General features: G+C 39.7%; 1 protein-coding gene across 3 annotated transcripts in view; it reads right to left on the bottom strand.

Moving 5' to 3' along the window:
* Positions 1–25,560, bottom strand: part of scube3 (signal peptide, CUB domain, EGF-like 3) — a 105,265-nt gene that overhangs the window by 31,374 nt on the left and 48,331 nt on the right. For all 3 annotated transcript variants that reach the window (XM_088007211.1, XM_014981703.2, XM_014981705.2), the window contains exons 5-6: positions 7,158–7,304; positions 5,545–5,661 (exon numbers count right to left, since the gene is read on the bottom strand). In XM_088007211.1, the coding sequence (XP_087863337.1) occupies positions 5,545–5,661; positions 7,158–7,304 (264 nt within the window). The remainder of the gene's footprint in view (positions 1–5,544; positions 5,662–7,157; positions 7,305–25,560) is intronic.

Raw genomic sequence — 25,560 nt, 5'->3', positions numbered from 1 at the left:
ACAAGCAAAATATTTAATGTATTTCATTTGGACTTGAATTGAAACACAGTACAGCATAGTTGTGCATATTTGTGAAATGGTTTAAATGTTTTTTTTACAAATAAAATCTGAAAAGTATGGCAAGCAGTTGTAGTCACCATCCCATCCCCAACTTGAGTCAGCGCAGATGGAAATCCTTTGGGTTTCTCTATCAGCCTTGCACATCTAAAAACTAAAGTTTTCAGCCATTCTCTGCTGAAAATGATCTCAAGCAACATCTGATTAGACCAAGAGTGTGTGCTAACATCAATTTCAGTCTGCCATAGATCCTCAATTAGGCTTAGACTTTGACAGGAATGCTGGAATCCCCCCCCCCCCCCGTCTCAAGATTTTTGCATCCTCTAACAGGTTTTCTTTCCTGCATTTACCTCCTACTATCCTCCAAAGAGGTAATGATGAAATGTTGTGTTGAGTATATTGTGCTAGAATACTGTTTCCCAACCCTGGTCCTGCATGTTTTAGGTGTCTCCTTGCTTCAGCTCAGCTGATTTCAACTGACGTCTGATTAACCGGAATTTGCTGAACTGGATTATCCGAATCAGGAGTTTTAAAGAAAGAAGACATCTAAAACATACAGGACAGTGTGTCATGAGGACCAGGGTTAGGAAACACTCATATTTTGCACATTGAGTAAAAAGGTAAATTCCTACTTAACTGGTGAAAGCACTTTCTTCCAATTTCTGGACACATACTGCTGCCAGCACCATGTGAGACTGTGGGGATAAAGTGTTTAAGATCCTATCCACAGATCTGGCAACCTGAACTACAGAGCTCTTTCTTGGTATGCTCCCATTGGTTTTTGTGTTGTACTGTGCACTGCAGTATGTTCAAAGCTTGGGATATTGTTTTATAATCTATTGCTGCTTCAAAAGTCTCCACAACTTTGTTCCTGACCTGTCTGCTGTGCTTGTTGGTCTCAATGATGCAGTTTGTTCACTGATATTTTCCAAGTTCTTCACAGAGCAGCTGTATTTATACTGGGACTAAAATACACTAATTAGAGGATTTCCGAAGACATTTAGTTGAATTTTAATGCATTTAGGGGTATCAAAATAAAGAGGAATTGCCACATTTTTCAGATTTTTTTTTTCTTTTGCAACAACTTCAAACCTGATATTTTTTCAGTTCCACTTCACATTTTCAAAACACTCGTTTTGGTTTTTTAGCATAGAATTAAAATAAAATACAATTTAGTAGTTATATGGCACAGTGTAAGGCTACACAATATCAGGAAAACCTGCCATTGGTGAACAATATGACTTGTAATAAATAAACAAATAATTAAAGTGTGTTCAAGCCTTTCTGTACTTGAGTTTATAGCAGACATATATATATATATTTATGCTGCATTAAACACTACTGAGCCTGAGAGCAAGGTATTTACATAATTAGCAGTTCTTTGGGATATGATACTGCATACAGAGGAAGTCGATTAATGGTGAATTGACATTGTCATGCAGCCCCAGCAGTTTGTTGCCTACTCTGCAGATATGATATAATTTTAAATATTCACTTGAATTATTTATGTTTTTTTAAAGTATATTGAAAATGTAATTTCCACCACCGGAACCAAAATATTTCTCAGAATGCCATCACAGCATCCACAGGTGGCCCCCTTTCAGGTGAATCTGATGCTGAAGTAAAGAGGGCAACAGCAAAGGCATGCATAGATAAGACAACATTTCCCTGTCCCAACATGCAGCATCCGAAAAACAGTTTTTACGTACAGGGTGCTGCTCTGCGACACAAGTGGGAATCCAGACCACCCACAGCAATTTGTTTATCTTATGGACGTATGCATGTAACCTGCACATGTTTACAAGCATGCATTTATGTAGGATGGGACATGTTTGCGTCCCTGTTTTTATGGTTTTCATTCATAAAATGCGTCTCACGTGCCGTTTGTGTGTGCGCGTTGCGTCGTTTGGCTGACTCTCGAAATGACTGAACTCCTGCATCTGCCTGCTATTTGTGAGTGTTTATGATTTGCTGTGCTAACAACATAAATGCTACCACATGATGGCTTCTCATCTCTGATATCTGAACTTCCCTGTTGCACAGCACCACAAATAAAACTTGTGAAAAATCGAACTTCAAAGAGTTTGTTTGTGAATGTTTTGTCTAAAGGACGGCAGTGTACGCGTTGCATCCGTACAAGCCTTCTAGATGCAGCAAGCAGGACGCCAACGGAGGTGAAACAGGCAGAATGAGAAAATGAGGGTTCAAACTGAGCGACGCATGGCGCTTTATTAAAGATAAGCATGAGCAACCCTTGGTTAAGGAGAATCACCACAAAACAAATGATTGAAAGTGTGACAGAGTGCACATAAAATCCCTTCAAAGCTGGACTGATGAAAAAGCTGCAGCAAACTATCCACCAGCAAAAGCCGTAAGAAAGCAAAAGGCCTCTGGAGATTATCTGCTGGATACACTGGCTCACAAGAAAGGAAGTATTTCTGGAGTATGTTCCACAGAGACATTCATAAAGTTTTAATTTTGGCATTTCAAACGGAAATTAGATTTCATGGTTAAATATGAGGTTACCTCTTGCTTTTTGTTTTCCCCAGATGGATGACTTATTGAATTAAAGCTGGCACAGAAAACCGAAATATTATATACACAACAATTTTGATTTCAAAATGTTTCAGTATGTTTTGCATTTAAAGTCAACTTTTTAATCCTATAAGGTTTTGTTTTTTTCTTCCCAGTGCAGAGTTCCCTTGTTCAGACTGCACCATCATCCTTGTCGTTCACTTTATCATCAGTGGTTTCTATGAGTGTTTGTTTTGATTGAGACTTTATTAAGTAATACAGAGAGCAAGAAATGGAGTGCCCACGAGCCAGCCGCGGCGTATGGCTCCCTCACCGCTGCAACCCCAGACTCTGTGGGGGGAAATCGGAGATTTTAACTGGCTGACTGCTTCCTAATCTGGCACAACAAACGTGCATTTGCTCTGCCTCGAAAACGACTGGCAAAGACGTATAATTTGGTTGAGGTCAACTTTGTGGTATCATCCTGGCCTACGGGGATACAGCAATAATGACAGGTTGGCTGACCAGACCTTGACATGGGTCTGGCTCTCATCAGGACTGCGGTCGTGAGAGGGATCCAGAAACACAGAGCTAATCAGGCACTACTCAAACCATGCTCTCAAACTTAACAGCCACTGAAACCGAGCACCAACGTCACCGGGCTGTGCTGCAGACGCACCTACCAAAATCAATTTGACGCTCATCTTGATTCAGGATCTGGTCTTATCCAACCTGTTCAAAATCTAATTTTAAGCTCAGAGAACTGCAGACAATAACTCTGCAGTTCTCTGAATGCAGTGCAGTAAGAAGCTTGCATAATTTTTCCACATTTTCTTGTGATGCAAACCACAAACTTCAATGAGTTTTATTGGGTTTTTATGTTAGACCAGCGAAAAAGTGTATAATTGTGAAGTGGATGGGAAAAAACATGGCTAAATAGTTTATTTTACAAATAAAAAAGCATCTGAAAAGGGTTGGGTGCCTTTGTTTTAAAAGCAGTATGATGTAGTCTCCATCTCTTAATTTTTTGGGGCATTTGGATCATGGATACAGAGCAGCATCCTGATTACTGCCTCTCTTATGGCAAGATATTTTAACATTTAATAGCCAGGGGTGCTTTTTAGCTAAATATCCATCATTCTACTATTCCTGGTAAGAATATACTTTTCTAATAAACCAAAGAACATCTTAGCTGTCTCAAATGACATCGTATTTTCCTTTTAAAAGGTTTTGGGTTTGTAGCAACAAATCCATTATTTCTGCCTGGGGAGGGACATTGTGGTAAGATGAAATGTATTTCAACGAGATGCTCCCAATATAGACATCCATAATCCCTTAAAAACAAGTAAATAAAATAAGAAAAAGGTGTCTTAAACTAAACAGAAAAATTGCTCTCTTGTTATGTTAAAAGTTCTTGTGATAAATGAGCAGCTGCATGTGTTTGTCCGATCAGTTTGGTTAGCATTCAGTTTGAACAAACCAAATAAAAATGTCAATTTTTCAACAATTTCTTAGCAAGTTGAACTTAGTCCCCGGACCTGTCCTGGAGTGAAAGAACTCTGAAGTTAACTGAGCTTTTATAACACATCAAAAGGCTTGAATCTCGAGCCTTTTGCAGACTCTTTTCAGATTGTCCTAATGTAGATGTGCAGTTTTCATTTTCCGCCACACATGTAGCAAGCTCAGAAGTTGAATGTTGGTCCAATGCTTCTAAATCTTTCATGTGTCCCTTATTTAGCTTGTGGCAAACTCCACATGGGAGGAACGGCTCTCTCTTGACAATAGCTGTGTTCTTGACAGACTTGTCCACTGCACCACTAAAAGTTGTCCAGTAACAGAGTCTTCCTACACAGTTACCACTGGTCTGTTCTGATTATCACCCTCCTCACTTCTAGCCTGTCATTTCAGTACCACGGCCGTGGCTCTTTAGGTTTGGAGTCGCGGTGCCTTTTCTTTTTGACATAATGGGTGGATCAGCTTGAAATAATGTTTTATTACCTAACTAATCTGCTTTAAACTTCTCCACATCTTTATTCTCTGCCATTCTGAGATGACCTCTGAAGGCTGCTGGTTAACTTTTTTTTTTTTTAATTCAGTACCAACAGAGTAAAACGGCCTAAATACTAAATTTCTGATTTGTGAATTTGCTTAAAAACTTAATATTATTTTCTTTCCAATTCACAATTATGCAGGACCATATGTTGGTCTATCACATAAAGTTCAATAAAATAAATGGACCTAATGTTTAACAGTTGAAGGTGTATGAAGATGTTTTTCAAAGGCACTGGGAGTTAAAAAAAAAAACAAAGGTTGTACTGCTACTTTGGTTCTGCATTAGCACCAGATTTATTTCTACTCCATCACTGAAATATCAACAATCTTCTGCATGGTTATACACATCCATCAAGCACTATGCTCCCACTCTCCTGGACACACATTGGTTAAAAAGTTCCCTTCAGAACGGCTCAATATGATCCGAGTAGCCAATAGATTTTCCCTCAAACTAAGTTAACCCGAGGCAAACACTGAAACATGCCAGCGGAAGGTTAGATCAGGTGTGTGAGTTAATCTCAGACAGGAAGCAGTGAAGCAAGTGACCCACAGGTTGAGAGAGGGTGTGCATTTCTGACATGACTGTGGAAAACAGAGAGAGAAAAAGACAGCGTCCAGGAAAAAGTCAGAGGAAGGGAGGTGGAAGCAGATGCGGGAGCGAGGGGTTTACGCTGAAGGAGCACTAAAAGGAGAAGATCAGTGAACGGTAGCCCTTTGACCTTGCATGTCACGGATCATTATAAAAAGCTCAGCAACATCTCTTACATGTAACAAAGCCTGCTTTTCAGCTTGCATTTTATCATGTAAAACCCCATTTTACATGTTAATTAAATTTGCTCAGATCTCACTGCGGTGTAATTTCCTCATTCGACAAAAATTATTTCCTGCCATTTGTGGTCATTTCTGGATGAGATGACTCACCTACACATGTCTTTCCATCGCTGTGGAGGACAAACTTCATGTGGCAGGAACATTTGGGGCCATGGTCCGTCTCTTCGCAGATGTGTTGGCAGCCTCCATTGCCGTAGTTGCACGTCACTATCAAAGGAGGCAGGAGTAAACACGGGCTAATTAAAGAGGAGTGCGCACACAACTTTTTCTCGAATTTTTAACAGTCAGCGAGGAGGTGTCAGGAAGTGGAGAACGAGTAAATAACAAGCAACTCTTTCACTGGGCCATATGCTCCGTCGCGTAAACACTGAACTTAGGTTGCACCCAGTCGTTCCCATGGCTTCAAAGACTCATTCAGTAAGGTTTGTTTGAGAAAGAGCACTTAATAAGAAGCACTGATTGTTGACTGAGCTACTGCTAGTGCAGAGATTAAACCCTGTTTCAATGCTAGCAAACACGTTAGCATTTTCTTGCTATATGATCAGCTGTTCTGTAATAAGACCAAATCTGTGCAGGATGTCTCACTCCACATGCTAAATACACTACTCAATACCTGTACTTCAACCTTGGTTCAAGTATAAAATGTCCTAAAATAAATGTATTTTTAAAGCTGTAGTATAAGATCAGTCTTTAATTTGAGTACATTTAACCACTAAGGAAATTTCTCTTCTATTTTAATCAATTTTTCAGCCAGAATTAGTAAATCAAACACCAAAAATTATCACAGCAGCTTACAAAGCAAGCATACTGCTTGGCTAGTGCCTCCAAAACTCTAAGTTTATGCAGACAGAATATTATTTGAAGCCAAAGGAGAAACATTTTATTTAATTATGGGGAATAAGTACTTCTTGTTTTCAGCACTCATTTCGATCAATAAAAAAAGTCGCCTTATTTGAATCTGAACTGTGAGATTAGGAGGGAAATCTGACAAGCTCAGTTGATTTTGCAGCAACGAAATGGTTTTCCATTCATTAGCAGCAATTCATGAATTATGACAGGAAGCCTTCGATTTTTGCTGCAATTTCGCATGTTTCTGTGAAGTACATTTGTGGAGCAGAGCGCATAAAGAGCTTAACCTTTCAAAGAAACCTGTGATGACAGAGTGAAAAAGAGCATGGCCGAGCCGAGGCTTCCATCGTCATCCTATCTGAACTGTCCCATCCCAACACCTTTCGCCTTTTTCCTGAGCTGTCATTGAGAAACCATAGAATAACACTTCTCCAATCCTTATCCAAACACAGACAAGTCCCCCCTCCCCCACCCTATCAGGCCCTGGCCCCCAGCTCTGACAGGATGATCTCTGTTGCACGGCAACAGGAAGTGCGCGCTGTCTGTCCGAGCAGTCCCCTTCGACTAACCTCCAACACTTTGCCCTGGTTGTGTAAATGATCCCTACTTATTTGAAAAACATGTTTCTTTTCTATTTTTTACGAGCACCATTGAGAAGATTAGTCAGAGCTCGGTAATGCCACATAAATGTCAACTTCAAACTTTTTTTTGGAAGACGTTTGTGTGGTGAGTGCGATTATCCATCCCCGGCCTGCTTCCAAACCACAATCACCTTCTTCCTGAGGAGCCAATAAAGCAGCCATGCCGACATTTGTGCATGTTTCCATGCAACCCCTGGGGTTAGGACGACTTACGTTTGCAGTCCTTCATGTTCCGGGTGAGCTGGAATCCAGGTCGGCACTCACAGGAGATGCCACCCTTCTGCGCTTCCCTGCAGATGTGCGCACAGCCGTGGTTCTTGTCCATGCAGGTGGGCCCCTCCTTTGTGCCTTCTGGTTGCACTGTGAAGAAAACAGCAGGACATGCAGAGAAAGTTTACCTCTCAGCTGCCATGAAGATTAGACACTGTTTTTAAAGCCACGGAGCGTTCCGTAAACCAAGAGTTTGGTTTACATTAAATATCGCAGAGATGGTAAGTGGACTACAAATGTTCAAATGCCTGTCACGCATTCTGACCCAAGGAGCCTTGTATGCCTGCTGACTGCTGGTGACTGACATGCTCAGTATCCCTTCACAAAGAGTCAGGTTCTTGTTGGAGCACGCTTAATGTTTCCAGGCTATAAAAAGAAAGGCTGCCAAGAGAAAAGGATAAAACTCCCAGCAGGAGCTGATTCCATAGAGCTGTAATTTTAATTGGAGTAATCCCCCATAAAGAAAAGAAACACGGAACACAAAAAAATAAAACTCCCCCAGCAGAGAGCGAGATCAAAACTCATTCCAGTAAATTAAGGCTGTCGGTGTACACTTTCATGACTCAGAGCATGACCTACGTCGGCAAGTATTTGACTAAACTATTGCAACACAAATTTCCGAAAGACGAATGCAAGATTATTTTATTGCAGATATAACAAGCACCTGAAGCGTTCCAAGGCCGTAAATTACACAGCACCCTTTTGCAATTATTGCTACCTTTTTAAACATCTGTTTGAGATCCCTAAAATAAACAGTTCCTATGGTGACTGACAGCACGGTGTCACTGAAGATCTCATATCCGTGCAGATTTTCTTTCCCTCTCGTATCATCTTCCTAACTGTCCATGATGGGAAGATAAACATGGATGTTTGTCCAGCCTTATTTATTACAGTTCCACTTGATACTATTGTTTAAATTATGCTTCTGACTATAAATGAGGGTAATTTTAAGTAAGTAGTAAATTTATAAATGGCATGTTTTCTTGTTAGAGGCCCAGAGAAACGTGAAATATGTCAAACTTTGTATCGAAGGAAAACAAGATGTCATGGATTAATAATCAAAGGTTCCTATTCATGGGTTACATTATAAAAAAGTTAAGGATGTTGTCAAATGACTTTCGCTAAATATGTTTTGTGTTTTAAAATTTTCATCCATTGTTTTGATGCCAAACTCACCTGGAGTGTTTATAGCTGAAAAGACCAACATTACTGTTGTCTTAACATAGCAAATAGTTTCAGCTATTTTTTCTTCCAGAAAACTCCAAAAACCTGACCTGAAAACTTTATATTTTTAATCGCTTTCCACTGAAAGTCACTTTCTTTATGTTACTTTTTAATTTTTTTTATAAAGGACAAATTTCTGGATAGCATGACTAATAATTTTGCTGTCAACAAATTCTCCCACCTGAACTGTAGATCTTTGAAACAACTCCTGGGTCACCATGAGTTTCTTTACTGCTTCTTTGATTAATGTCTGAACTGTCAGTGTAGCTGTACAGCCATGTCTTGGCAGAGCTGCACTTATGCCATAGTTTTATAATATCCTCATGGTTGATCTGTGAGAAGCTTAAAGCTCTTGATAATGTTTATTGTTTTGTTTTTATTTTTTACTTTAAACCTCTCCACAACTTCATTCCTGGCCTGTCTGTTGTGTCCCTTGAGCTTCATGGCGCAGCGTTTTCATGAATGCTTTTTAGCAAACCTCTGAAATTTTCACCGATCTGCTTTACTTTCGCTGAAATTAAATTGTACAAAAGATAAACTCTATAACTATGATATTTGGTGCACTTGTTTTACATTTTCCCTCCCAATTATGCCTTACTTTCTGTCTGTCTATCACATAAGATCCCAATAAAAATATGGAAAGGTTTGTGATTGTAAGTTAAAGTGGTGTGAATAACTTTGCACTTTGCAAGACGCTGCATGTCTCCTTATACCGATGGCATTGATATCAAGTTGGCTTACTTTGGGTGATGTCAACCTAATCAAGAATCCTGACCTTCTGACTAACGTGCTGTCCATCACTTTAAGTCTGTCAACAAGCAGACGAAGGTTATGCAATCCTCTCCCATTTTCCTGTCAGAGCTGTTTGCATCCTTGACAAGAGGCTGGGGCCATCAGACATGAACGCCCAAATGAAAAAGGCCATGCTAAGCTGCCTGTGCGTCAACATATCTGATTGTTTAAAGTGCAAGGATTTCCACAGCTTGTCACATGGATGCCTTAAGCAAACGTGGAGTTTCCTGGTTTCTTTTCTCTCCTTCTATCTGCACCCACAGCGGAATGCATTCATCCATTTACACCAGAGTAAATTTCCTGCAGCCATTTATGATTACTGACCAAGGTGGTCATCTGAATTCATAACCTCATACGAATGTGAATACAACACACCCACCTATCCATAACATGTGAGACTGAGGCCAAAACCTGACTCCTCATCTCTCTGAGGACCAATTCAAGTCCAAGTGCTGACAAGATGGGGCCAGTTTCAGCTTTCATCTGCCCAAAGCACATCGCTCTAACAACCATCCAGGAAGGATATTACGTATGGGCAAGAAAGAAGCCAATATTTTATGAAGAAAAAGTAAAATGTTAAAACAAAACACGCAATCAGTCAATCAGACTTTCTACTAAGCGGTAACCCATTTTTCTGTTTATTACAGACCACTTCATATTCAGAAATCTGGACAGGAAACATACCTGGACTGAGTAAGGCTAATTTAAATGTCATCTAAAGAGCAAATCAGAGGAGATATGGTTTTTCACAAAGCTTAACACCGAATGGATCCATCCAGTTGCGGCACTTGTGGTGAACAGGGAATATTGCAATGAAAGAGCATGTTAAAGAGCCCATAACTTTGTCCTCCCATCACAGCATGTGACCTCTGAACAAAACGCGTAAAGCTAATGCTGCTGCCAGAAGCCAGCACATTTCAGGTTTTATTTGTTAACTATAAGGTTTGATAACTACAGACTTATCAATGCAACACAAAAACCAGTTTACTATCAACCTTTATCAGAAGAATGCGGTGCAGAAAAATACACTGAAACAACCTGGCATCATGATAGAACCAGGCTTTTAACGTAAAGTTGCTAAAATGTGACAATAAGCATAACTTGGGGGTTTTATCAGTGTGTTTCCCAGTAGTAAAAAAAAAACCCTTCTCTCTTTAAAAGTTTTGTTTTTTAACATGCCATTCTTTTCTTTCAATTCATGAAAAAAAGATTCGGTTCTACATATCCATCTGATGCCACAAGCACTTTTTTAATTTGTTAAGTTTCTAGTACTTATTTTCATACCTACAGAAATAAACCACTTAGTCCTCTGGGAGGAAGCAACTAGGACAAGGTATTTTTTAATTTTCTTGAACAGGACTCAATTTGTGTGTTTGCCATTAACTTAATGGAAGTTCAGCTTCATCAGCAGGAGTAACTGCAGGACATGACATTAAGTGAACACCACCACTAGAATCCTAAAACATTTTGCTTTTGACTCTTTGTGATGCCACGCTGACATTCATTATGCACATTTCCCAGCCCAAATACGCCCTTGAATGCCCCATGGGCAGAGAAACCGCATTTTATAACTGTGTTTATCAGCCTGGCGACATGATAATGAGATATTTTTAAAGGTGTGTTATTAAGGTCTGACAAAGAAAAAAATAGAATAAATACTTGAAACAAAAGGCATCCAGGACAATGCTCTCAGAGGAAGAGGGGGACAAAGTGGACAAGTGAGAATCTGAACAAGTGAAGACTTTAGACGGATTTTACTTTGCCTCAGACATTTCACAATAAAATCAAGATGTGACAGATGTTGAATTAGCATGTTTCTTTACTAGATAAACAAAATGAGATCTCTATCTATCTATCTATCTATCTATCTATCTATCTATCTATCTATCTATCTATCTATCTATCTTGTGTTTGGCACACATAAAACCGTGGAAGTTGCAGATATAAAACTTTTTCCTGTATTTAGTGAGAACACCAGCAGCAGCGTTCTGGATCAGCTGCAGCCGTCTGATTGATTTTGTAGGCAGACCTGTGAAGACACTGCTGCAGAAATCAAAGCAATTAAAGATAAACACAGGGACGAGTTTCTCTAGATCTTGTTGAGACGTTAGTTATTTAATCCTGGAAATGTTTGTCGACTTTGTAACCGTCTTTATGTGACTATTAAAGTTCACCACAACCAGATTTCGGGCAATTACAGCTAGATTCTAGCTGCAATTGAAGCAGTGTGCTGATTCTGAATTATTCCTCTTTAGGTTCAAAAACACTAACTTCAGTTTTGTTTTTGTTCACCTGGAGAAAGCCATGTCACCTCCATACATTTATATGTCCTAAGACAGTTCAGTGGTTGGATGGGTTCAGAGTCACCTGATGACATTGTGATGTGGAGCTGTGCATCATCTGTGCAGCTATTTAAGTAGCTTGTTATGACCTGGGCTAGTGGGAGCATGTAGATATTAAATAGGAGGAGTCCCAGGACTGAACTTTGGGGTACCCCATATGTGACTTCTGTCCAAACTGAGAAGCTTGTTCTTTAGGTAAGACTCAAACCATTTCTGTGTCAGAGAGTTCGACCCAGCTCTCCGGCCGATTCAGTACTATGTCGTGGTCAGCCATGGCAAAAGCTGCGCTGAGGTCCAACAGAACCGACACTGTGGTTCTTCCACAGTCTGTATTTATGTGGATGTCATTGAACGGTTTGACAAGGGCAGTCTCAGTACAGTGGTGAGCGTAAGACTCTTTCACGAGACTGAAAGACGTCAAAGCAGTTGGTCATGGTTAAGAAACGATTTAGCTGTTGTTTAGGAAGCATTTCACCAAGTGAAGCACATGATATAGATTAATTAGACACAGAATAAATATTTGAGAGTCTATATTTCTGTTAATAATGATTTTACACTCGTAGCTAATGGAAACGTGACATTTAAAATGAGAACTATTCGACAGGAAATTAGAAACCGTGCAACAAGAGACAAATTAACAACAGATAAAACGGCAATCCTCCAACAAAAGAACCAAAGGAAGCAGGAGTTCTTAAGACCAAAGCTGCAAGATCTCTTGAATGCGAGAACCACGCAGAAGGGAAACTGAAACAAAGGAGCTGGAGTGGTGGAAGGCATGTCAAGGGTTAGTAGTCTGCTTTTGAGAGCATGGGCTGGTGAAAGGATGGGTCATGGTCTGAGCTGATCTGCTGTCATGCAGCTCAGAGTGGAGACGGTCCCCTCTTTGCGGAAGAACTTTAAGCCGAAACCAAGAGTTGGGTGGATACGCGCTGAAAAGAAGGGGCCCAAGAATGGAGCCACCACACTATTAAAGCAGCATTCCTTCCTCTTAGATAATGGGCCCTTAAAAGTTTTAATGGGAGGATAAAAATGTCAGCGCATGCAAAAGAGAAAGGGAAAAATATCTGGACTGCTTTGAGCTGCGCCGCCAAGCAGATGGTCAGGCAGGGCACTGAGCTGGTCGAGGGATTAACTCCTCCCCACAAAGTCAGTTCATAGAGTTGAGGAAAGCCATCTGAGTGCTACTGTTTGGTTTTGGTTGTGGTTCTCCCTAACGCCTTGTTGAGGCACCTCATTCTCACCCCATTTCCCCCCGAAAGATCCATTAAAAGCACGAACAACCAGAGAATGGAAAGGACAGCTGGCAACTACACTAAACAAGCCACTGTCAAAATATTTTATTTGATTTTGTTTGCTTCCAAAGAATCAATTTAAGTTTCTTGCAAAATGCTCAGAAGAGTTTAGGGTTTCCACGTGTTTTCACATTACAAATACACCCACCTGAGAAGTTCATTTGGAGTGTCCTGACAGACTAAAAGAAAGGATGATTTTCTTGATGGTGTGTATTTGAATTTAGGTAATCCGACAATATCCCAAGTTTCATAATTTTATGGAAAATCCCCACAGTGACACACAGAATCTGAGGAATCCAGACAACAATTAGTCACATACTCCTCAAAGCTGTCATTTGGGAAAGAGAGCTTAAAAATGAACTCAAGTTTGCTACAAACCATGTAGATGTAGAGAACCACAACAAATCTGTTGAAGAAGGCGCCAATGTCTGATGAGACCCGAACTCACATTTTTTGGTCTACATGTTCATAATCCTTAAGAATGTAGGAACAGGAAGATTGGGTCAGAAATCGGGACAATTATCTTACTGTGGGACCCTGACAACTTGTGGACAAATCCAAAAATTAAAGCACATCTGCAAGTGAACAGTTTTCCAACTAGTCTCAAGTTCTCAACATTTTACATACACTCTTGAATTATCTAACTTTAAATACATGTATATTTAACTCTGTTAGCTCTCACAAACATGACACTGGTTGTTAAAAATGTATTAGTGTGCATGTCCTGTGTTTTACTTTGAAAACATTGTAAGGTCCTACATCTATGCAAAAGAGCATTAACATGTATGTATGAACAGCCACCCAGGTGCATTTGCATAATGTATGCATGTTGCAAACACAGTAAGATTCTGCCCATCTGTGTCACAGACAGTTATGCAGCACCTGCTGGGTAGGTTCCTCCTCTCGGCTTCACTCTTCCTCCCATTCTATCAAGGTGACCTCACTGTGCAATCCCAAAGGAGCCCAGCACCCTCTCAACACAAAAGACAGGAAAACAGAGCACAACCAGGATGCCCACCTTGTTTAACACAGACATAAAAACTGTATGAGACGCTGGCTGGGATTGCACAGATCGTTTCTTCCCCCGAAAAAAAAAAATCAAAGTATTTGTTTCTCCAAAGCTCAGTCTAGCACTTTGATTGAAGACATAGCAGCCAAGTATTGGTGGAAAAACCCCTCCAGCACTCTTAAAATCAGCAAACCCACGTAGGGCTGGCCAGCTTAGGGATGGCCTTGAAGAAAGCAATGAAAAAAAGGGATGCCAGTTTCAAATGAGGTGAGGAGAATTCAGCAGCAAGGCCGCAAACATTTGCAAAAGCTCCAGCCACCGATGTATATTTGTTGAAGGATGAGGGTGAAAGTACTGGGAGCACGAGAACTGAGCAGAGGCTGGACAAAGAGGGAGGGTGAGGGCAGATTATGCTGAAAAGACATATGCCGAGATTAAAGAAAAAGGAAGACAAATCGAAAGGGGACAAAAAAGCCTCACATGTCACTTCGCTGTGTCTGCAGCTCAAAGCCCTTGCTCCACTTCCCCAGAATAGGAAAAGAGCCTGGTTATACGGTTGGGCTGCAGAGCAATGGAGCAGTGACTTCTGCACTTGTAAAAACATTTCTGTGGCCAATGCACAGACAAGCAGGCAGGAGGGCAGGCTTATTGACAACCAACAGGGGGAACATATGAGAACCCTACTGGCTCCAGCACAATGGGGAACGACAGTGCAATACATGAACAAAAAGTAAATCAAATCACCCTACAAACATTTTATTTGGCAGCCCACAGCTCAAAACATTGCATCACTGGAATAATTGAAAGTGCTCATTTGTCAGCACATTACCTCACGACATTGCAACGTGAAACTGTCTACTGCACAGACATTACGTTTTCAGATAAGAAAAACAGCAATAAAGCGGGGTTCTCAGATCCAGGGCGTGATTTTACGCGGGAGGAATGTTGCACCTGGAACTCTAATTTAGAATATAATGTGCCCAGGAGTTGTGTATGAGGGGCCGTTTAGGACAAAATTTACGTTTTGTCTCTCACACACTACCAAAAAGTCTCGCATACTCCAAAAAAGTTGCCTCGCATACTCAAAAAAATTACGTTTCGTCTCTCACACACTACCAGAAACTCTCGCATACTCCAAAAAAGTTGCCTTGCATACTCAAAAAAATTACGTTTTGTCTCTCACACACTACCAAAAAGTCTCGGATACTCCAAAAAAGTTGCCTCGCATACTCAAAAAAATTACGTTTTGTCTCTCACACACTACCAGAAACTCTCGCACACTCCAAAAAGTAGCCTCGCATACTCCAAAAAATTACGTTTCGTCTCTCACACACTACCAGAAACTCTCGCACACTCCAAAAATTACGTTTCGTCTCTCACACACTACCAGAAACTCTCGCACACTCCAAAAAAGTAGCCTCGCATACTCCAAAAATTACGTTTCGTCTCTCACACACTACCAGAAACTCTCGCACACTCCAAAAAAGTAGCCTCGCATACTCCAAAAAATTACGTTTCGTCTCTCACACACTACCAGAAACTCTCGCACACTCCAAAAAATTACGTTTCGTCTCTCACACACTACCAGAAACTCTCGCACACTCCAAAAAAGTAGCCTCGCATACTCCAAAAAATTACGTTTTGTCTCTCACACACTACCAGAAACTCTCGCACACTCCAAAAAAGTAGCCTCGCATACTCCAAAAAATTACGTTTCGTCTCTCACACACTACCAGAAACTCTCGCACACTCCAAAAAAGTAGCCTCGCATACTCCAAAAAATTACGTTTCGTCTCTCACACACTACCAGAAACTCTCGCACACTCCAAAAAATTACGTTTCGTCTCTCACACACTACCAGAAACTCTCGCACACTCCAAAAAAATAGCCACGCACACTAAAAAAAATACTAAAATGTCACACACACACAAACGTTAACTTTCTCGCACACATACACTGCTACCAGCTCGCACATTCACAAACGTTAACTGTCTCGCACACATACACTAACAGCTCGCACATTCACAAACGTTAACTGTCTCGCACACATACACTAACAGCTCGCACATTCACAAACGTTAACTGTCTCGCACACATACACTAACAGCTCGCACATTCACAAACGTTAACTTTCTCGCACACATACACTACTAACAGCTCGCACATTCACAAACGTTAACTGTCTCGCACACATACACTGCTACCAGCTCGCACACACACACACACAGACGTTTATCTCTCACATACACAAGACTAAAGTTGAACACACAGTACTAAGACTCGTTTTTTGAATGTGTGAGAGCGAGACTTTTTTTGAATGTGTGAGAGTTGTCACGGAAGAGGCGGGGCATAATTTTTGGATCAAACTGCGCATGCGTAGATCCTAAACCTTAAGTTTCGATTGTTGACTCACTGTATGTTCTATTACTTAGTATATTTGTGCTATATATATTTTAAATATATATAGAACGTTTAACTTTCTTGTAGATTAAATGTGCTATAGAAATAAATGAATTTGATTGATTGATTAAAAATAGCAAAATTGCTGTAGTACAATCTGTCCACTGGGTGCCAGCATTACAGGAATTATTAAGAGGTCTTGTGAGAAATTCTGTTCCCCCGTGAAAATCTGTTCCCCCTGTGACGGGAGCGCGCATTGCAGCCAGAGACGTGGATCCGGTGAATCTGACCATTTTCACGGCGCTTCTGATCGATTTCTCGGTAAAAACTACTCATATGATCATGTCAATGTGTAACTTTCAGTTTAATCGGCAGCTATCAAAATAAAAATACATACATAAATAAACGAGGTCCGGTGTGGAGGTCTTTTTTCGCTGTTTTGTGTTATTTTGAAAGCGAAGAAAATCGATCTTTTTTCAGCTTTTGTCTCGTAAGCCTGACAAATAAAAGTCAGTCAACAAACACAGGTTCCCAACACATAGTGTGCATTTATAATTTTTCATTTCTGATGAAGGAGGAAGGAGATTAATATACCTGCAAGATCTTTTACTTTGTTTTCAAAATATTTGCACTATGTTTGACATTTGTCCTTAACATAGTTTAATATAAGGTAGCTATTGAAAGATAGTTTCAATATATTTATATATATTTAAAAACACAAATATACTAAGTAATACAACATACAGTGAGTCAAAAATGGAAAATTATAGTTTAGGATCTACGCATGCGCAGTTTGATCCAAAAATTATGCCCCGCCTCTTCCGTGACAACTCTCACACATTCAAAAAAAGTCTCGCTCTCACACATTCAAAAAGAGTTTCGCTCTCACACATTCAAAAAAAGTCTCGCTCTCACACATTCAAAAAACGAGTCTTAGTACTGTGTGTTCAACTTTAGTCTTGTGTATGTGAGAGATAAACGTCTGTGTGTGTGTGTGTGCGAGCTGGTAGCAGTGTATGTGTGCGAGACAGTTAACGTTTGTGAATGTGCGAGCTGTTAGTGTATGTGTGCGAGACAGTTAACGTTTGTGAATGTGCGAGCTGGTAGCAGTGTATGTGTGCGAGACAGTTAACGTTTGTGAATGTGCGAGCTGTTAGTGTATGTGTGCGAGACAGTTAACGTTTGTGAATGTGCGAGCTGTTAGTGTATGTGTGCGAGACAGTTAACGTTTGTGAATGTGCGAGCTTGGTAGCAGTGTATGTGTGCGAGAAAGTTAACGTTTGTGTGTGTGTGACATTTTAGTATTTTTTTTAGTGTGCGTGGCTATTTTTTTGGAGTGTGCGAGAGTTTCTGGTAGTGTGTGAGAGACGAAACGTAATTTTTTGGAGTGTGCGAGAGTTTCTGGTAGTGTGTGAGAGACGAAACGTAATTTTTTGGAGTATGCGAGGCTACTTTTTTGGAGTGTGCGAGAGTTTCTGGTAGTGTGTGAGAGACGAAACGTAATTTTTGGAGTGTGCGAGAGTTTCTGGTAGTGTGTGAGAGACGAAACGTAATTTTTTGGAGTATGCGAGGCTACTTTTTTGGAGTGTGCGAGAGTTTCTGGTAGTGTGTGAGAGACAAAACGTAATTTTTTGGAGTATGCGAGGCTACTTTTTTGGAGTGTGCGAGAGTTTCTGGTAGTGTGTGAGAGACAAAACGTAATTTTTTGGAGTATGCGAGGCTACTTTTTTGGAGTGTGCGAGAGTTTCTGGTAGTGTGTGAGAGACAAAACGTAATTTTTTTGAGTATGCGAGGCTACTTTTTTGGAGTGTGCGAGAGTTTCTGGTAGTGTGTGAGAGACAAAACGTAATTTTTTTGAGTATGCGAGGCTACTTTTTTTGAGTGTGCGAGAGTTTCTGGTAGTGTGTGAGAGACAAAACGTAATTTTTGGAGTGTGCGAGAGTTTCTGGTAGTGTGTGAGAGACGAAACGTAATTTTTTTGAGTATGCGAGGCTACTTTTTTGGAGTATGCGAGACTTTTTGGTAGTGTGTGAGAGACAAAACGTAAATTTTGTCCTAAACGGCCCCTCATAGTTGTGGATTTTCATCACACTTAATGGAAAACTTCTTACTTCCCGAGACAACAAAGACCCGAGGTCCTCCGAAGTCAACACGCTGGTCTTCATCTAAATGTCAATGAAGAGCATGTCAGCTTGCCTCCAGCAGGATTACACTGGAGATGAAATTACAAAGGTGTGTGCCTGTACGAACGATGGTGTGTGTAATTATGCCCATTGTGTTGAGAGATTTGTTGCACTAAAGGGGGAAAATCCTTCTGAAAGGCTATTAAATGTGGCTAGAAAAGCAGCAGAGTTTTATTTCCTGGAGTGAGGAGTGTACATAAAAGCAACACTTAAATCCACAATCGAGTGAAAAAAAAGGGGGAAATGAGGCTACGTTTGGAGAAAATAATTATAGACATGTGTGGCACACTTGGTGGATAACCTGATGTTAATACGTTATACAACTCCATATTTTTTGCTAAAATTACATCATTTAGACAGAGAGAATTAATTTTAAACATTACTCTTTATGATCTTAAGAGAGTTTATAAAGACTCATAAGCTTCTAGAGGCTTAAGGAACAAAGACGGCCAGCTGATCATCGAAAGGGGAAATTTTCAATTATCACTATATGGTTGCATTTATGGTCTGTTATCCTGCAAGAAGATCCAATGATGACCCATTTTTAGCTGACCTGATTTATATTGAACATCTCTTATTACAGGAGGTATTTAATATAAATCTACAGGAAATTACAAAAACGTGCTTTGTCACATAATGTAATTTTAGAGCTATTGAGCACTCCTGAATGTAATTAACTTTGATAAGAAAAAACCCAAAAAACAGCTAGCCCACACTTGTCTATTAAGTCGCAGGTGTCAACGATGCCATACTGACATATTTACAGAGAAATATTTTATTTTACTCTTAATTAAATACGTGCCAGTAACTTACACAATGCCTGGATCATGGATGCTTAGAAAAAAAAATACAAGAGCTTAGCAGGAAAAGTGATTAACCGCAACCAATGACTTCCTGGGACGAAACCCACTAAAATTGTTGTCTTCAGAGTCTCTCTTTCATTGTTGCTCTCAATGTTACTTTTGTGTCAGGGCAGATTTGCTCTTGAGCCTGTGCTGTCTTCTTTCATCATTCACAACCTGGTAAAAATCCATATATTAGCCGCATTGAAGTGTTTAAAGTGTGTAGCAGTAGCAGTTTATAGTCCGGAAATTACGGTATTCGACCTTTGTTTTATGCTTGATCCACCTGGAGAGTTTGTTGCCGAAGCACTCAGCAGCTAAATTCCCCAGCAGTATTTAACAAATGGCAGACATTTATAGGCACGGTTGAGAAACAAGTTGTAGACATGTAGTAGCGATTAAAGGTTGTTATGAAGACTTGGCAAACTCCAAATGCCACCGTTTGCTGCAGTTCTCCAGCAGTGAGCTTTTCAGATTATTTTACCCTGCTTAGCATCCTGCCCAAAGTTTGCGATGGCAGGATAAGCTTGAATTCCTGTCCAACCTCACTTTTATTTTATTTTAACAATCCTCTAACAGTAGAGATGTGTAGATGTAAGGTTTTTGCACAATTTCTATTTTAAACCACGGCCTTCTCAGGATGTTATGAATGACCAATTAAAAGGCTCCCAGATCCTCAGTTAAGCTACTTACACATAAAAAAGCCTTATCGACATTTATTGTGTTGAACTATTATGGTGGGGGTTTTTCACACTGAATAAAGAGACTCAAAATAAAGATAGAATCGTATATTTTTTTTTAGATAATGATACTGCATTATTAAAACCAGACTTTATTTTCAGGCTTTTGCACATCTTCCTTAGAGGAACTGGTACGTGTGGAGGGTACTAAATGACATCCTTATTTCTGGAAACTTTAAAGACCTCAGTATGCTGACCCATTAAAGCTTCCTTCAGCAACAAAAGCCGAACGTAAAGCCCTCAGGCTCATGTAATCAAAATTTTCTTTTTCCCGAATTAGTTTAAACCAGCCTGATGATCACATTACAGAGTCCTCGTGGCTCCTCTGAAGCCTTGCTCACGTAGAAACCTTCCCTTTTGCCATACTGATTAGTTGTGAGAGCAAGTTTGATCCAGAGGACCCGACGTCTTTGCAAGCGGTTATTTCCTCTGACTTCTTTAAGCTGCTCTGTTTGGCAATGAAATGTGCGCACAGATGAGGTGTCTTGTGTAACCAGTCAGTCACTTATTAAAATCAAATTGTGGGTGAACTAAATCTTATCTTTTTATTTTCAGGCAACTTTCTGCTTTATAAGTGTTAGCAGACTCTTCAAATATTCAGTTTGCACAAGCCTCTAGATTAATAGTAACCCTCCCACAGGGCAAAAGCGTTGGCTTTCCCATGGACTCGTTGCATCACAGACTGCGAATACTGTTAAGTCGGATTGTATCTAGTCGAGTCATTTTAAGTGCAATACATGAAATATTGGGCCTTACAAAAGTATTAATACATCTTGAACCTTTTCAGGGTTTGTTGTGTTGCACAGAACACTATTGTGAAATTGATGAGAAATTATACATATTCCAAATCTGAAAAGAAGGATTTACACTCATATCCAACTTCCATGATTCTAAACATTTTTACTCTAACCTGCAATGAAAGTGAAGGAGACGTGCTCTCTTCCAGGACATGGGCGTAAAGTTGAAAAAGAGGAAAGTGAAGCGCAGCATCACTCAAAAAGCAGGTGGGCTGCTGAGCAGAGTAACTCTCATAATGTTCAGAAAGATGTTAAATCCAGACAGGAGTAAGTGTCTCAGAGTGATTCTTAATTGCAGCTCTGGAGAGAGCAATGCAAGTGCTGCCTGCGGCTGCATCAATGTTATGTACGGGTTGCCAGAGCTGGCATTAATGTGTGGCCATTGTTTAAGGTGATGGACTCAACGCAAAATGCTCCAGGGCAGAGAGAAACTATGATGTTTTCCCTGAGGCCATAATGAAAAAATAAAACGAAACATCCAACTCAGGACATCCAACTCACAGTTAGCAGATATACAGTTATGTCTCTAAAATTAAAATCACTGTTAACAGTTCAACATTATCTATATAAAATTTTAAATCATTTTAGCTTTTATTTTAATAATCTTATATTACTCGTATAATTGTATTGTGTAAATAATTTTTATTTCATGTATATTTTTAATTATGGATCAGTCTACAATTCTTCTCAATTTACTGAATGCTTTGGTTTTTTTTTGTTTTCTTTTTTTTTTGGTTAAAATTTTCAGTTGAAAGCAACATCAGCACTGGTTTTAGACATTTTTTTAAGTGTGGATAAAGTACAATTTAAAATAATACGTTAATATCAAAATAATTTTACTCCGATCAAATTACATAACTGGACCAGGGATTTGCTTAATACTTGAATTTAAAGTTTAGGACTTCAACTCATGCCTCAGCTTTGGGGAAGCAAAGTACAGGGATTCAAATATAACAACTTTCTAGATTTTTTAAATTTTTTTATTTGTTAAAAAAATGGTTTTCTTTTTGGTTTTACTTCAAAACTACACTTTAGGTTAGTTCATCATATGAAATGCAAATTAAATATAACCTTTATGGTAGTGGTATTAAAAAATGTGGAAAAGGTTAAAGGAACTGCAGCAGAACAAACCCAGATTAAATCCAATCTGCAAAAAGTCTCTCGACTGCAAAACCGACAATCTGAACAAATGTCTAGAGCATGTTCTCCTCCCTTTTGAGTCCCTTCAAAACACGAAGCATGTGGTTTTTATGACGCGTCTGACCTGAGTATGTTTTCTTTTTCAGCACTCACAACTAAAAGCAAGTGAACTGAACCCATAAGTCACCATAAGTGACTTGCATCAGTGCACACTTCAAGTTATTGCCTGGTTTTTCAAAAAGAAAGAGGACCGACATTATGGATGTGTCAGCTGACTAAACCCAAAATGTCTGAGTCTCGATGTTCTGGATTTCATCTCAAGCACAAATGTCCCCGTTGTCGTCCTGAATAAAAGTGAAAATAAATCAAATGCAAAGCGGAGGAACCCTCCCTGATCCAAATTGCATTCCTTTCAACTGCTAAGCACCTTGACTTTCGTGAAAAGTCTAATTCCTAGGTTGGGGATGTTTGAAGTGAATAAATGGACTGTTACATTTTTGGCCAACTACATGGTGGAGAAACTCATTTGGCCAAAGTTGCTCCTACTGAGGGGAGCGGGGAGGGGCGGGTATAATAAGGGTCAGGCCAGCAGCAGCCTTGTCATTAGCCGGGAGGCTGGAAGACCCCTGCTGCCTAATTGGCACCGGCTCCCTCCAAGCAGTGGCTCAGTATCAGCAGGAGAAACCGAACCGAGGCAGCAGGCGCTTCCATGACCGGCTCTGAACTGCACCCAGAAAGATCAGCGCACGTTGCCGATGGAACACCTGAGCTATTACTGGAAGAAATGGGAAACTGATGTCTTTTTAATGACGACAATAAACCTCATAATCAAACTGCAACCCAGCCCCTGCTTTTTAAGAGGTGGGCTGGCAGGATGCACCAATGGTTCCATTTAAAATCGACCTGAGTGAGGAGATTAAACATTTATCCATTTTTTAGTGATTCTTTATATATATATATATATATATATTTTTTTTTTTTTTTAAGCAATTCTTCAGGGGCTGTTGCCCAATAACTCTGCAAAGTCACTTCCTAACCACTTCCATTATCCTTCAGGCACACACTGTTGTAATAAGAGCGGTAATAATAAGCAGATGAGTGGTTGTTCTGTCTCTTGGTCTTTCAAAAATAAGGAAACAATAAATAGGCGCCTATCTGATGAGCACAGGAAGTTTGCAGATTTATGGCAGCTTTAATCTTTTGAATTCAATGGCTCTCATCTGGGAGCAATAAGGACAAAATGAATATTAAAATGGAATATTAACAGGAACTGGGGACATTTATCATGAACATAAACAGACGAAAGACTGGAGGAACTTGGCAAAATCAGACTACTGCTCTAAATCTGTTTCTGATAGCGCTGATGTGTAGAAAGGCTTGAAATTTCATGGTCAAAGTTTTCAGAAAAAATAAAAAAAAAACAGCATTTATGAAATGTAAACATTGACACTTCAGTAGGCCAGATGGAGCTCATAAATTAAATTTTCAAGATTCTCATTTCATCATACGGGGGAATCATGAGCATCTCAATTTAATGAGTCTCCATACGAGTACTTGGCTGAGAAAACACACGAGAGAGATGAAAAAGTGAGATGAGAAGACACTTGAATCTTGCTGTGTAAGTCTGGGGTTTACAGAACAGGAAGAACTGCGTCAGATTTAGAAAAAAAAAAAAAAGACATCCACAACACTGCTTAGTCTGATGGAACTGAGGAGTTGTAAAAGGCTTCGCTGGATAATCATTCCTCGAACGAACGAACTTTCTGACGATGATAACAGCTGTTCATTATGTCTGCTGCTTCACAGAAACACTGGAGGCTCTGAGCAAAGTTGCGTAGGGCAGCAGAAAACCGAGTCAAAACGCAAACACAGCAATTCTGCAATTTTTACTTGTCAAATTTTCAAGCTTTTACAGCCTTCAATGGCCAAGGTTTTCAGGCTTCTTTATTGAATTTTGTAAATACACAATATGGATGGATGGATGCAATTTTTCAGACTCCATACCAGATTTGGGAGCCATTTGTGGCCCCTAGATTGATTTTTTTGGGGGGACCCAAAATTGCAGTTTGATAAACTTGACTCAGCAGCACAACCAGCTGATGCAAGTGGAGACTTTGATTGCTGACGATTTATAATCCCCCTACATTCTTACATGTCAAGACGACAACACAACTTATTGGCCTTTTAATAACCACACAGTTTTGTCTTTCTTTTTAATTTGATAGTTGGTGGGACTACATTCTATATATCCAGTGACTTTCAATTGAAAGCAGACTTTGGTGCAACCAGATGAGTTTAATTAGTTCATTGAACTTTGCTAAATGTAGAAAGTGCTTTTGAGTAGTTTAGTTTTTTTAGAATATATATAAAAAAAATCCTGGGCAAGAAAAAAGAAAACAGTGTGCCACGAAAGTACTGATTTATTGGAGACTTTTCTTTCAACAAGGGTAACGCCATTATTTACACGTCCTTCCTTACAAATTTTTGACTACCTATATCTTTTGCACGCTTAGTTTATTTTTGAGCATAAAGAAAAACGAATCAAGATAAAATGTATTTTGCTATTTTCTAAAAATGTTTTAAATTTGTTAATTAATCTTAGCATTGCCACAATGCTAAGATTTTAAACTCGAGACCGATACCAAGCAGCAACATTTTTGGAATGGAGGCTTCTTCTTAGTTAAGAGAAAATAATCTTAATTGCAGTATAAAATCAAACCTTCCATATCTGGGTCAAAACTAACAATTTTCTGTATTAATTCGTACTGAGCAAAGCGTGACTTTTCAGTTGGGAAGTGCATCTCAGACCAACACAGCACCTTTACTGGACTGTTTGTGAAGATAATATTTAAACATTTAGTGTTAGCTCTCCATCTGTTCGAACAATGCTGTTGGTCTGCTAAAGATGGTCGCTCATGTTTTTTCTGGGTATACCCACCATGTTTAAAACTTACAGCAGCTTTGGTTCAATCAGGTGGGGAAGGGAGGAACTAAGTGTCTGTTAATACAGCGCTGCTGCCGGAAGAATTGCAGCAGTTTGGGCAAATATAAATGGGTCAGCTTATCTTGATTTGGGTGCAAATGAGCATCTTTGAATATATATTTTTTTTTTCTAGTATCGTTGTAATCAAAATATGAATTCACTTGACAACCCTAGTATCTGCTTTCATAAGCTATGATCCTCCTGTTCTCTAAACATGAGGATAGATTTACGAAAACAGAATCTCTTAAAAATATGCATCACAAAGATTGGCAGAGACAATGAAAAATCTCTAATCTCTAAATCTCTAATCTCTAAGAGCAAGTGTAGAGCTGTTGCAGGCTCTGTGCGATCCAGCGCTTCATAGCCACCAAAGACATTTCCTGACAACTTAGCTTGACATTAAAACCGTCTGCATGTCTGTGGCGCTGCTGTGTGTGGCGAGCGAGCCTCAGAGCAAGTTGGTTCTTTTCCTGTCACGTCTCCATCCCACAGGAACGCTCTATAAACAAGAGGTGTGTCTGCCCTGGGCTACACCTTTAATTGTTTTCACTGTTCGCAGTTCCCCCCGCAGGCCACTCTCATACCACAGATAACTTGAAAAG

This window comes from Poecilia mexicana, unplaced genomic scaffold (assembly GCF_051168715.1).
Source record: "Poecilia mexicana isolate PSO_F unplaced genomic scaffold, ASM5116871v1 scaffold_7, whole genome shotgun sequence".
Classification (NCBI taxonomy): domain Eukaryota; kingdom Metazoa; phylum Chordata; class Actinopteri; order Cyprinodontiformes; family Poeciliidae; genus Poecilia; species Poecilia mexicana.
The sequence above is the reverse complement of the archived record's forward strand: the minus strand, read 5'-3'. Positions and strand labels throughout refer to the sequence as shown.